This window comes from Pygocentrus nattereri, chromosome 4, assembly GCF_015220715.1.
Source record: "Pygocentrus nattereri isolate fPygNat1 chromosome 4, fPygNat1.pri, whole genome shotgun sequence".
In the NCBI taxonomy this organism is placed as follows: domain Eukaryota; kingdom Metazoa; phylum Chordata; class Actinopteri; order Characiformes; family Serrasalmidae; genus Pygocentrus; species Pygocentrus nattereri.
This window is the reverse complement of record NC_051214.1, coordinates 423,879-434,551: the sequence shown is the minus strand read 5'-3', so window position 1 is coordinate 434,551 and position 10,673 is coordinate 423,879. Positions and strand designations below refer to the sequence as shown.

Genomic DNA, 10,673 nt, shown 5'->3' with positions numbered 1-10,673 from the left:
AAAAAGTCGGATATTAGACTCTGAAATGTAGTGGAGTGAAAGGAAAAAGACGCCCAGAACGGAGAAACTTCAGTACAGATACACCAAAAATACTAAAATACAGAAACTAATTAGAGTTACTCAGATACTCAGGTACTCAGTTACTCAGTTACTCAGATACTCAGTTACTCAGGTACTCAGGTACTCAGATACTCAGTTACTCAGGTACTCAGTTACTCAGATACTCAGTTACTCAGTTACTCAGTTACTCAGATACTCAGTTACTCAGATACTCAGGTACTCAGGTACTCAGATACTCAGTTACTCAGGTACTCAGTTACTCAGATACTCAGTTACTCAGGTACTCAGTTACTCAGGTACTCAGTTACTCAGATACTCAGGTACTCAGGTACTCAGATACTCAGTTACTCAGGTACTCAGGTACTCAGGTACTCAGGTACTGTCCAGCACTGAGAATAAAGAAAACGCACAGGTGAGTTTCTCTGCTGTTTTAGTGAAACTCCGCCTCCTGCCATCTGAGACTAAACGAAACTTCTGTTTTAGTGATTAGAAACTATTTAAACTGTTCATTTTTATCCGTTGAGCTCCATTCACTCCCATTGACTGAGGACGCGCTCACGGGCGCCCTCTGCTGTTCAGTGGTCCTGTTATTGATATAACGAGGGAAATAGGAAGCGGCCCGGCTCCTCATACACCGGCTCTGGCTCTGGTTCTGGTTCTGTTATCTTTCCACATTTATAGTCAAAGATCAGAATTACTCACTTTGCACAAACGTTCCCGGAGAAATGCACCATGAATGTGAATATTAGGAAGGGCTTGGGAAGTGTTCTCCAAACATTTTCCAGATAAATCCAGAAGAATACAAATACAAAACACGTAGAGATGTGATCGTCGTTTTCACGTCGTTTTGTTTTAAAGATCTGATGATCCTTTTTGGGAAATAATCTGAGCCTCGGCGTCTTCTCTGCTGTTTTGACGGAGTCCCCCAAACGCCTTACAGCTGAGTTAAGTAGCTTTAGGATGCTCGGTTGCGTGTGTGAGTAAAAGAACAGAGTTTATAGGTTTCAGTGAGATCTACATTATAACTCACAGCAATACAGGCTCACTATAGCGCATTAGAACAGCTCGACTCGCTCCGTTTCACCAACCCTCGCGCTTTTCTTCACCACAAGCTGAATCTTCATAGAATCTCTGCTTCATATCTGCAGGGTAGCCTGTGTTTCAGCCACACGCCCCCGTGACTCGCCTTACTAATGAGCTGATTCTGACTGGAGCACTGCCCCATACCCACCTCCACCATCAGCACGTTCTGCTTGTCCTGCCGTTCCATGTTTGGCAGCGATGTAACGTTCTATGTTCTACGTGAAGAGCAGCTCAGCGTCTAAGCTGGTCAGGAAACACAGAGTCCAGGCAGCTGTTTACAGAGGTGTCTTTATTGGGAAGAGACGTGTGTAATAAGAGGTCAGGAGGTCAGACACTGTTAATACAACAGAACAGAAACAGGACAGAATGTTCTGCCGCTCAGCTCAGCTTCAGGACCCTCTCCGCTCCTCTGGGGACCCCAGCGTCCTGCAGCTAGAGAGCGCTCAGACGGAGGCGCTGGACAGGCAGTGAACTCAGGACAGAGGAAGCGCTGTGTTAGTGATGAGCATCAGACAGATGGTGTGTTTATAAACTCAACAGCTGCGTCTGAAACGCACGCCAGGTGCACGTCTGAAGATCAAACGTCTGACGTAACTGATTGACTGATTGATTGATTGATTGAGCCCCTTTAACAAAAAGCATGCTAACCATCCCACCTTTTTTAGTCATTTCAATCTTTCACATTAAAAAGCCAAATTATGCTTTATTTACATTTTAGTGACCCTTTATTTTAAACCCAGTCCCACCGTCATCACAGGGGCTCAGTTACCCAGCTGACCGCTGTCTCTGTTGAGGAGAGGAGAGAGGAGCGGTGGTTGGAGCAGCTCCGCCTATAAAGACGAAGCTTTTGGACTGAACGGTGTCCAGTGCTGAGGTGCCCAACCACATGGATGAATCCACATTCCGGTCCTGGATTTCGTAATCGCTGCTGAGTGAAACTTGGGGTGCATTAAGCCTTAAAACATTGTGCATTGTTTTGCTACAGTTTCTGGGTTGAATGACATGCTCTGGTGAATCAGTGTTGAATCGGTGTGAATCGGCGTGAAATGTGTGTGAATCAGTGTGAATTGGTGCGAATCAGTGCGACTCAGTGCTGATTCGGTTTGAATCAGTCTGAATCAGTGCGAATTAGTGTGAATCAGTGTTGAATCGGTGTGAATTGGTGTTGAATCGGTGTGAATTGGTGTTGAATCGGTGTGAAACGTGTGTGAATCAGTGTGAATTGGTGTGAATCGGTGTTGAATCGTTGTGAAACGTGTGTGAATCGGTGTGAGCTGTGTGGTGTGCTGTCTCTGGTTTGGTGGGCGTGACAACGTCCTCATTTAAATAAAGGTTTGCCACGGTTTGGTGCAGCTGAACGCAGCCCTGGTGACCAGTGAACACAATATCCAGGACTGGAAACTGGATTCGGAGTCTAGACTTAAGAGAATCTGCTGTAGATAAGTCTATAAAGAACCTTCATATAGCACCAAAAAGGGTTCTTCTATTACGATATCAGGCTTGTCACAATAGAAGAACCCTTACTGGTGTTATATAGAACCCTTTTCAAATAGAGCAAAGAACCCTTTATCCATGGACAGGGTTCTCTCTATACAGAAACATGTACTCTACTAAAGAACGGAGCATCATTTTAAGTGTGTAGTGTGTTTGTGTGATTTGGGACGCAGCCGGAGTGACTGAGGGATTACATGTCAGACGCAGTACGTGGAGGCGGCTCAGAGCAAGTGATGATGTCACGATCTGCTGAAAGCGGCGGGCGATCAGGCGGCCGGGCAGCCGCTGAGGCTCACAGCTCCGATGACCAGCGCTGACCTGCTGAGGTTCACAGCAGATTCACCCACAGAAAGGTTCCTCAGGCAGCCTGTCAGGCCCCGCCTGCTGCTCACACCCACAGGAAGCAGAGAGTCTGCGGAGAGACCAGCACAGACAGTCAGGAGAGCAGCTTACAGACCTCTTCAGTAATGAAGCCTACTGGAGGCAGTTAGCAACATGCTAATTGGTGGGTATAAGTTTCCATTACTCAGCTTTAGTCCTGTATTAGCATCAATACGCCGGTACAGCACAGCAGCCGACCGCCGGTACTGACTGGCCTTCAGCACAGCAGCCGATCGCCGGTACTGACTGACCTTCAGCACAGCAGCCGACCGCCGGTACTGACTGGCCTTCAGCACAGCAGCCGATCGCCGGTACTGACTGGCCTTCAGCACAGCAGCCGACCGCCGGTACTGACTGGCCCTCAGCACAGCAGCCGACCGCCGGTACTGACTGGCCTCCAGCACAGCAGCCGACCGCCGGTACTGACTGGCCTCCAGCACATCAGCCGATCACCTGTACTGACTGGCCTTCAGCACATCAGCCGATCGCCGGTACTGACTGCCCTTCAGCACAGCAGCCGACCGCCGGTACTGACCGGCCTTCAGCACATCAGCCGACCGCCGGTACTGACTGGCCTTCAGCACAGCAGCCGACCGCCGGTACTGACTGGCCTTCAGCACATCAGCCGATCGCCGGTACTGACTGGCCTTCAGCACATCAGCCGATCGCCGGTACTGACTGGCCTTCAGCACATCAGCCGATCGCCGGTACTGACTGCCCTTCAGCACAGCAGCCGACCGCCGGTACTGACTGGCCTTCAGCACAGCAGCCGATCGCCGGTACTGACTGGCCTTCAGCACAGCAGCCGATCGCCGGTACTGACCGGCCTTCAGCACAGCAGCCGATCGCCGGTACTGACCGGCCTTCAGCACAGCAGCCGATCGCCGGTACTGACCGGCCTTCAGCACAGCAGCCGATCGCCGGTACTGACCGGCCTTCAGCACAGCAGCCGACCGCCGGTACTGACTGGCCTTCAGCACAGCAGCCGATCGCCGGTACTGACCGGCCTTCAGCACAGCAGCCGATCGCCGGTACTGACCGGCCTTCAGCACAGCAGCCGACCGCCGGTACTGACCGGCCTTCAGCACAGCAGCCGATCGCCGGTACTGACTGGCCTTCAGCACAGCAGCCGACCGCCGGTACTGACTGGCCTTCAGCACAGCAGCCGACCGCCGGTACTGACTGGCCTTCAGCACAGCAGCCGACCGCCGGTACTGACTGGCCTTCAGCACAGCAGCCGACCGCCGGTACTGACTGCCCTTCAGCACAGCAACCGATCGCTGACACCTGGACTGGGCTGGACTGTCGAGGCCGATAGCGATACCGATCGGGGCGATTAAGAGATAATAAATTAATGATAATTTAGGTTTTGTCGTCGTGTTTTTTTTTACACAGGGCCGATTTCTAGAGTTTTAACTCTTTAAGTCCAACGTGCTTTTATTGAACACTGAGAAGACAATAAGGAAAAAAGTATTTATGGTGATTTAGACATTTTCCTTTTAGCCAGAGCTGCTCGAACACGTGTTCACCGTAAAAAATGCCTTGCGAGTTTTGTCGCCTCCTTCTGGCAGAAATGGAAACTGTCCTAGTTTTACTGAACTTCACCACTGTCCAAAAAAAAGCGTCTCCAAACGAGTAACTTTACAGGACGGCACAAAAACCTTCTCTACTTTTATGGTAACTGAGCGTAAAGATGTTTATTCTAAGTGATATTTGAGTGTTTCTGTTGGTCCATTCGTCGTGAGTGTGAAGATCAGCTGCGGCCGCATGTTTCTATTGTGACAGCGACGACGTGTGACTGTAAAGCACTCCTGGCTTTAATTAACCACTCTGTGTGTTGGAGTTTCTGACCTGGAGCTCCTCCAATGAAGACGGGCGCCCTGGGGGTCTCAGCCCTGGGGGTCACAGGTCCCACCACATGGGTCACCTCAGAGTCCACATCCAGCTGCACCACGTTAGAGTCTCTGATCACTGAGAATCACAAACACAGCAGGACGTTTCAGTCCAGCACATCAGCGCATCGATTAGCTGATTCACATCATTCACGCATGAAGTACGTATGATAAATATGCATCTATATGACGCAGCCGCGGCTGCAGAGGCTGAGAACTGAGAGACGAAACTGAGAATTCATTTTATATTTTAACTGTAACACTAATCAACTGTGATCAGCCTCTCGACCTCTGACCTGTGATCTTGTGCCAGTTTCCGTCGCAGATGCCCCCTTTGGGTGAGACATTTGTGGAGAACCCCCCAGCTCCACCGTTCACCTGCACGATCACCTGAGAACACCAGACAGCACCATAACGTGACCAGTTAGTGGAAGTGCAAGGTGGGTGTTTCTAATAAAGTGGCCAGTTAGTGGAAGTGCAAGGTGGGTGTTTCTAATAAAGTGGCCAGTTAGTGGAAGCACAAGGTTGGTGTTTCTAATAAAGTGGCCAGTTAGTGGAAGTGCAAGGTGGGTGTTTCTAATAAAGTGGCCAGTTAGTGGAAGCGCAAGGTGAGTGTTTCTAATAAAGTGGCCAGTGAGTGGAAGCACAAGGTGGGTGTTTCTAATAAAGTGACCACTTAGTTGAAGCACAAGGTGGGTGTTTCTAATAAAGTGACCAGTTAGTTGAAGCACAAGGTTGGTGTTTCTAATAAAGTGGCCAGTTAGTGGAAGTGCAAGGTGGGTGTTTCTAATAAAGTGGCCAGTTAGTGGAAGCACAAGGTTGGTGTTTCTAATAAAGTGACCAGTTAGTGGAAGTGCAAGGTGGGTGTTTCTAATAAAGTGACCAGTTAGTGGAAGTACAAGGTGGGTGTTTCTAATAAAGTGACCAGTTAGTGGAAGTACAAGGTGGGTGTTTCTAATAAAGTGACCACTTAGTTGAAGTCCAAGGTGGGTGTTTCTAATAAAGTGACCAGTTAGTGGAAGTCCAAGGTGGGTGTTTCTAATAAAGTGGCCAGTTAGTGGAAGTGCAAGGTGGGTGTTTCTAATAAAGTGGCCAGTTAGTGGAAGCACAAGGTTGGTGTTTCTAATAAAGTGGCCAGTTAGTGGAAGTGCAAGGTGGGTGTTTCTAATAAAGTGGCCAGTTAGTGGAAGCACAAGGTTGGTGTTTCTAATAAAGTGGCCAGTTAGTGGAAGTGCAAGGTGGGTGTTTCTAATAAAGTGGCCAGTTAGTGGAAGCGCAAGGTGAGTGTTTCTAATAAAGTGACCACTTAGTTGAAGCACAAGGTGGGTGTTTCTAATAAAGTGACCAGTTAGTTGAAGCACAAGGTGGGTGTTTCTAATAAAGTGACCAGTTAGTGGAAGTACAAGGTGGGTGTTTCTAATAAAGTGACCAGTTAGTGGAAGTCCAAGGTGGGTGTTTCTAATAAAGTGACCAGTTAGTGGAAGTCCAAGGTTGGTGTTTCTAATAAAGTGGCCAGTTAGTGGAAGCACAAGGTTGGTGTTTCTAATAAAGTGGCCAGTTAGTGGAAGTGCAAGGTGGGTGTTTCTAATAAAGTGACCAGTTAGTGGAAGTCCAAGGTTGGTGTTTCTAATAAAGTGACCAGTTAGTGGAAGTCCAAGGTTGGTGTTTCTAATAAAGTGGCCAGTTAGTGGAAGTCCAAGGTTGGTGTTTCTAATAAAGTGGCCAGTTAGTGGAAGTGCAAGGTGGGTGTTTCTAATAAAGTGGCCAGTTAGTGGAAGTGCAAGGTGGGTGTTTCTAATAAAGTGGCCAGTTAGTGGAAGTCCAAGGTTGGTGTTTCTAATAAAGTGGCCAGTTAGTGGAAGCACAAGGTTGGTGTTTCTAATAAAGTGGCCAGTTAGTGGAAGTGCAAGGTGGGTGTTTCTAATAAAGTGACCAGTTAGTGGAAGTCCAAGGTTGGTGTTTCTAATAAAGTGGCCAGTTAGTGGAAGCGCAAGGTGAGTGTTTCTAATAAAGTGACCAGTTAGTGGAAGCGCAAGGTTGGTGTTTCTAATAAAGTGGCCAGTTAGTGGAAGTGCAAGGTGGGTGTTTCTAATAAAGTGGCCAGTTAGTGGAAGTGCAAGGTGGGTGTTTCTAATAAAGTGGCCGGTGAGTGGAAGCACAAGGTGGGTGTTTCTAATAAAGTGGCCAGTTAGTGGAAGTCTAAGGTGGGTGTTTCTAATAAAGTGACCAGTTAGTGGAAGTGCAAGGTGGGTGTTTCTAATAAAGTGGCCAGTTAGTGGAAGTGCAAGGTGGGTGTTTCTAATAAAGTGACCAGTTAGTGGAAGTGCAAGGTGGGTGTTTCTAATAAAGTGGCCGGTGAGTGGAAGCACAAGGTGGGTGTTTCTAATAAAGTGGCCAGTTAGTGGAAGTGCAAGGTGGGTGTTTCTAATAAAGTGGCCGGTGAGTGGATGCAGAAGATGTGTGTTTCCAATAAAGTGGCCAGTGAGTGATGTGTGATGTTACCTGGCCCTGATGGAGGTAGATGGTCAGAAACTGTTCTGCTGAAGTGAAGACATGCAGTAGCACTCCTGAGGCCACACGGGGGCGCACTTCCATCACCACCTCAAACTTCACCCCCAGGCTGAAGGTGTCGTCTGCAGACAGAGAACCAAGCAGGAGTTAAAGGAACAGCTTCGTTAGAGGCTGTTTGCTATCACTCACTGGGAGAGACGTTTCGACTGAACCGCTCAAAATTATTATTTTATTATGATTATTATTATGATTATGATTATTATTATTATTATTAATTCAAAGGGGGAATCTGCAGCTCAGTGTGGCTGAGCTGTGTGTAGTTTCTCTGAGTTCATTCAGCAGCTGTTTGTTATTAAATATGTATATAAACATTATTATTACCCAGCACCACGTAGCCCCCCTCCTCCGAGAAATACGCCCCTGGCTCTGTGGGACCCTCAAAGCAGGGTGTGACTCCAAAACTGCGGGACATGGCGGTGATCCAGCGTCCATTCAGCTGAAGCCCCCTCACACAGCCCGAAAAACTGGACACTGACCTCTTCTGACCAGAGAGAGAGAGAGAGAGTGAGAGAGTTAGAGTGAGTGAGTGAGTGAGTGAGTGAGAGAGAGAGAGGGAGGTAGTGACTGTTTCGGTAGTGTCTGTTTCGGTAGTGACTGTTTCGGTAGTGTCTGTTTCGGTAGTGACTGTTTCGGTAGTGTCTGTTTCGGTAGTGACTGTTTCGGTAGTGTCTGTTTCGGTAGTGTCTGTTTCGGTAGTGACTGTTTCGGTAGTGACTGTTTCGGTAGTGACTGTTTCGGTAGTGTCTGTTTCGGTAGTGTCTGTTTCGGTAGTGACTGTTTCGGTAGTGTCTGTTTCGGTAGTGACTGTTTCGGTAGTGACTGTTTCGGTAGTGTCTGTTTCGGTAGTGACTGTTTCGGTAGTGTCTGTTTCGGTAGTGTCTGTTCCGGTAGTGACTGTTTCGGTAGTGTCTGTTTCGGTAGTGACTGTTTCGGTAGTGACTGTTTCGGTAGTGACTGTTTCGGTAGTGACTGTTTCGGTAGTGTCTGTTTCGGTAGTCACTGTTTCGGTAGTGACTGTTTCGGTAGTGTCTGTTTCGGTAGTGTCTGTTTCGGTAGTGACTGTTTCGGTAGTGTCTGTTTCGGTAGTGTCTGTTTCGGTAGTGTCTGTTTCGGTAGTGACTGTTTCGGTAGTGTCTGTTTCGGTAGTGACTGTTTCGGTAGTGTCTGTTTCGGTAGTGTCTGTTTCGGTAGTGACTGTTTCGGTAGTGTCTGTTTCGGTAGTGACTGTTTCGGTAGTGACTGTTTCGGTAGTGTCTGTTTCGGTAGTGTCTGTTTCGGTAGTGTCTGTTTCGTTAGTGTCTGTTTCGGTAGTGTCTGTTTCGGTAGTGAGTGTTTCGGTAGTGTCTGTTTCGGTAGTGACTGTTTCGGTAGTGTCTTTCGGTAGTGTCTGTTTCGGTAGTGACTGTTTCGGTAGTGTCTGTTTCGGTAGTGACTGTTTCGGTAGTGTCTGTTTCGGTAGTGAGTGTTTTGGTAGTGTCTGTTTCGGTAGTGTCTGTTTTGGTAGTGTGTCTTCTTGTGTCAGTGTGTGTCTGTTTCTGTGTCTTTGTGTGTCTGTGTGTGTGTGTGTGTCAGTTTGTTTGTGTGTGTGTCAGTGTGTGTCTGTTTCTGTGTCTTTGTGTGTCAGTGTGTGTGTGTGTCAGTGTGTTTGTGTGTGTGTCAGTGTGTGTCTGTGTGTTTGTGTGTGTGTCAGTGTGTGTCTGTGTGTTGGTGTGTGTGTGTGTGTGTGTGTCAGTGTGTGTCTGTGTGTTTGTGTGTGTCTGTGTGTTGGTATGTGTGTGTGTGTGTGTGTGTGTCTGTGTGTTTGTGTGTGTGTATGTCAGTGTGTGTGTACCGGGATGTGTTTCTGAGCCCGTCCAGGTGGAACTCCTCCTACACACAGCGGATCCTGGAGGAGCAGTGAGATGTTTCTGTTTGGAAGCTTCTCCTCCACCACCAACACTCCATCCACCACCAGCTGGCCCACATTACCGTCTCTGACCAGGATTATCTAGAACACGGAACGCAGACAGAGAGAGTTTAACTATTGTGTTATGTGTTTTGCTGCGAGCAGCTGCGTAACACTGAGATGGTGTTTGGGGGTCTTACGTTGTGCCACTGTCCGTCATTGTACGTGTCCATGGTTTGGAGGCGGAGCTCCTGCTGACCCGAGCCTAAGGTGAAGGTGAGTTTACCGTGCGACAGGAAGAGGGACAGGAAGTCATCATCAGACTCATCAGACACGTACAGCAGCACCCCGAATGATGAGCGGGTTCTCATAGACATGGAGACGTGACACCTAGAACACAGATGTGCGTACAGGGATCAGGTGTTCACATCAACCTACTGTATATGCCACCAATTCACTGTATATATATTAAAGTACTGTAAAGTCAGGTAAAGTCAGGTAATGTAAAGTTAGGTAAAGTACTGTAAAGTCAGGTAAAGTACTGTAAAGTTAGGTAAAGTACTGTAAAGTCAGGTAATGTAAAGTCAGGTAAAGTCAGGGAATGTAAAGTTAGGTAAAGTACTGTAAAGTCAGGTAAAGTACTGTAAAGTTAGGTAAAGTACTGTAAAGTCAGGTAATGTAAAGCCAGGTAAAGTCAGGTAATGTAAAGTCAGGTAAAGTCAGGTAATGTAAAGTCAGGTAAAGTACTGTAAAGTCAGGTAAAGTACTGTAAAGTTAGGTAAAGTACTGTAAAGTCAGGTAATGTAAAGTCAGGTAAAGTCAGGTAATGTAAAGTTAGGTAAAGTACTGTAAAGTCAGGTAAAGTACTGTAAAGTTAGGTAAAGTACTGTAAAGTCAGGTAATGTAAAGTCAGGTAATGTAAAGTCAGGTAATGTAAAGTTAGGTAAAGTACTGTAAAGTCAGGTAAAGTCAGGTAATGTAAAGTCAGGTAAAGTCAGGTAATGTAAAGTCAGGTAAAGTAATGTAAAGTCAGGTAAAGTCAGGTAATGTAAAGTCAGGTAAAGTCAGGTAATGTAAAGTCAGGTAAAGTAATGTAAAGTCAGGTAAAGTCAGGTAATGTAAAGTCAGGTAAAGTAATGTAAAGCCAGGTAACATCAGGTAAAGTAATGTAAAGTCAGGTAAAGTAATGTAAAGTCAGGTAAAGTCAGGTAATGTAAAGTCAGGTAAAGTCAGTGAGTACCTGCTGCGAGTATCGGCTCACCTCTCTCTGATGCTCTCCGAGACACCCCTGTACTCCCGTCTGCTGT

At 47.3% G+C, this 10,673-nt stretch overlaps 1 protein-coding gene across 2 annotated transcripts in view; it reads right to left on the bottom strand.

The window, feature by feature from the left end:
• Positions 1 to 1,412: 1,412 nt before the first annotated feature.
• lama4 (laminin, alpha 4) overlaps positions 1,413 to 10,673 on the bottom strand; it is a 57,981-nt gene continuing 48,720 nt past the window's right edge. Inside the window, exons 33-40 of one of the 2 annotated variants that reach the window (XM_017688004.2) lie at positions 10,628 to 10,673; positions 9,567 to 9,756; positions 9,313 to 9,468; positions 7,803 to 7,959; positions 7,413 to 7,543; positions 5,207 to 5,300; positions 4,870 to 4,989; positions 1,413 to 3,049 (exon numbers count right to left, since the gene is read on the bottom strand). The exon at positions 10,628 to 10,673 is cut by the window's right edge and continues 148 nt beyond it. In XM_017688004.2, coding sequence (XP_017543493.1) covers positions 2,904 to 3,049; positions 4,870 to 4,989; positions 5,207 to 5,300; positions 7,413 to 7,543; positions 7,803 to 7,959; positions 9,313 to 9,468; positions 9,567 to 9,756; positions 10,628 to 10,673 — 1,040 coding nt within the window. In that variant the 3' untranslated portion in view covers positions 1,413 to 2,903. Of the gene's footprint in view, positions 3,050 to 4,869; positions 4,990 to 5,206; positions 5,301 to 7,412; positions 7,544 to 7,802; positions 7,963 to 9,312; positions 9,469 to 9,566; positions 9,757 to 10,627 lie in introns of both variants that reach the window. The other variant, XM_017688003.2, reaches the window with a different exon arrangement.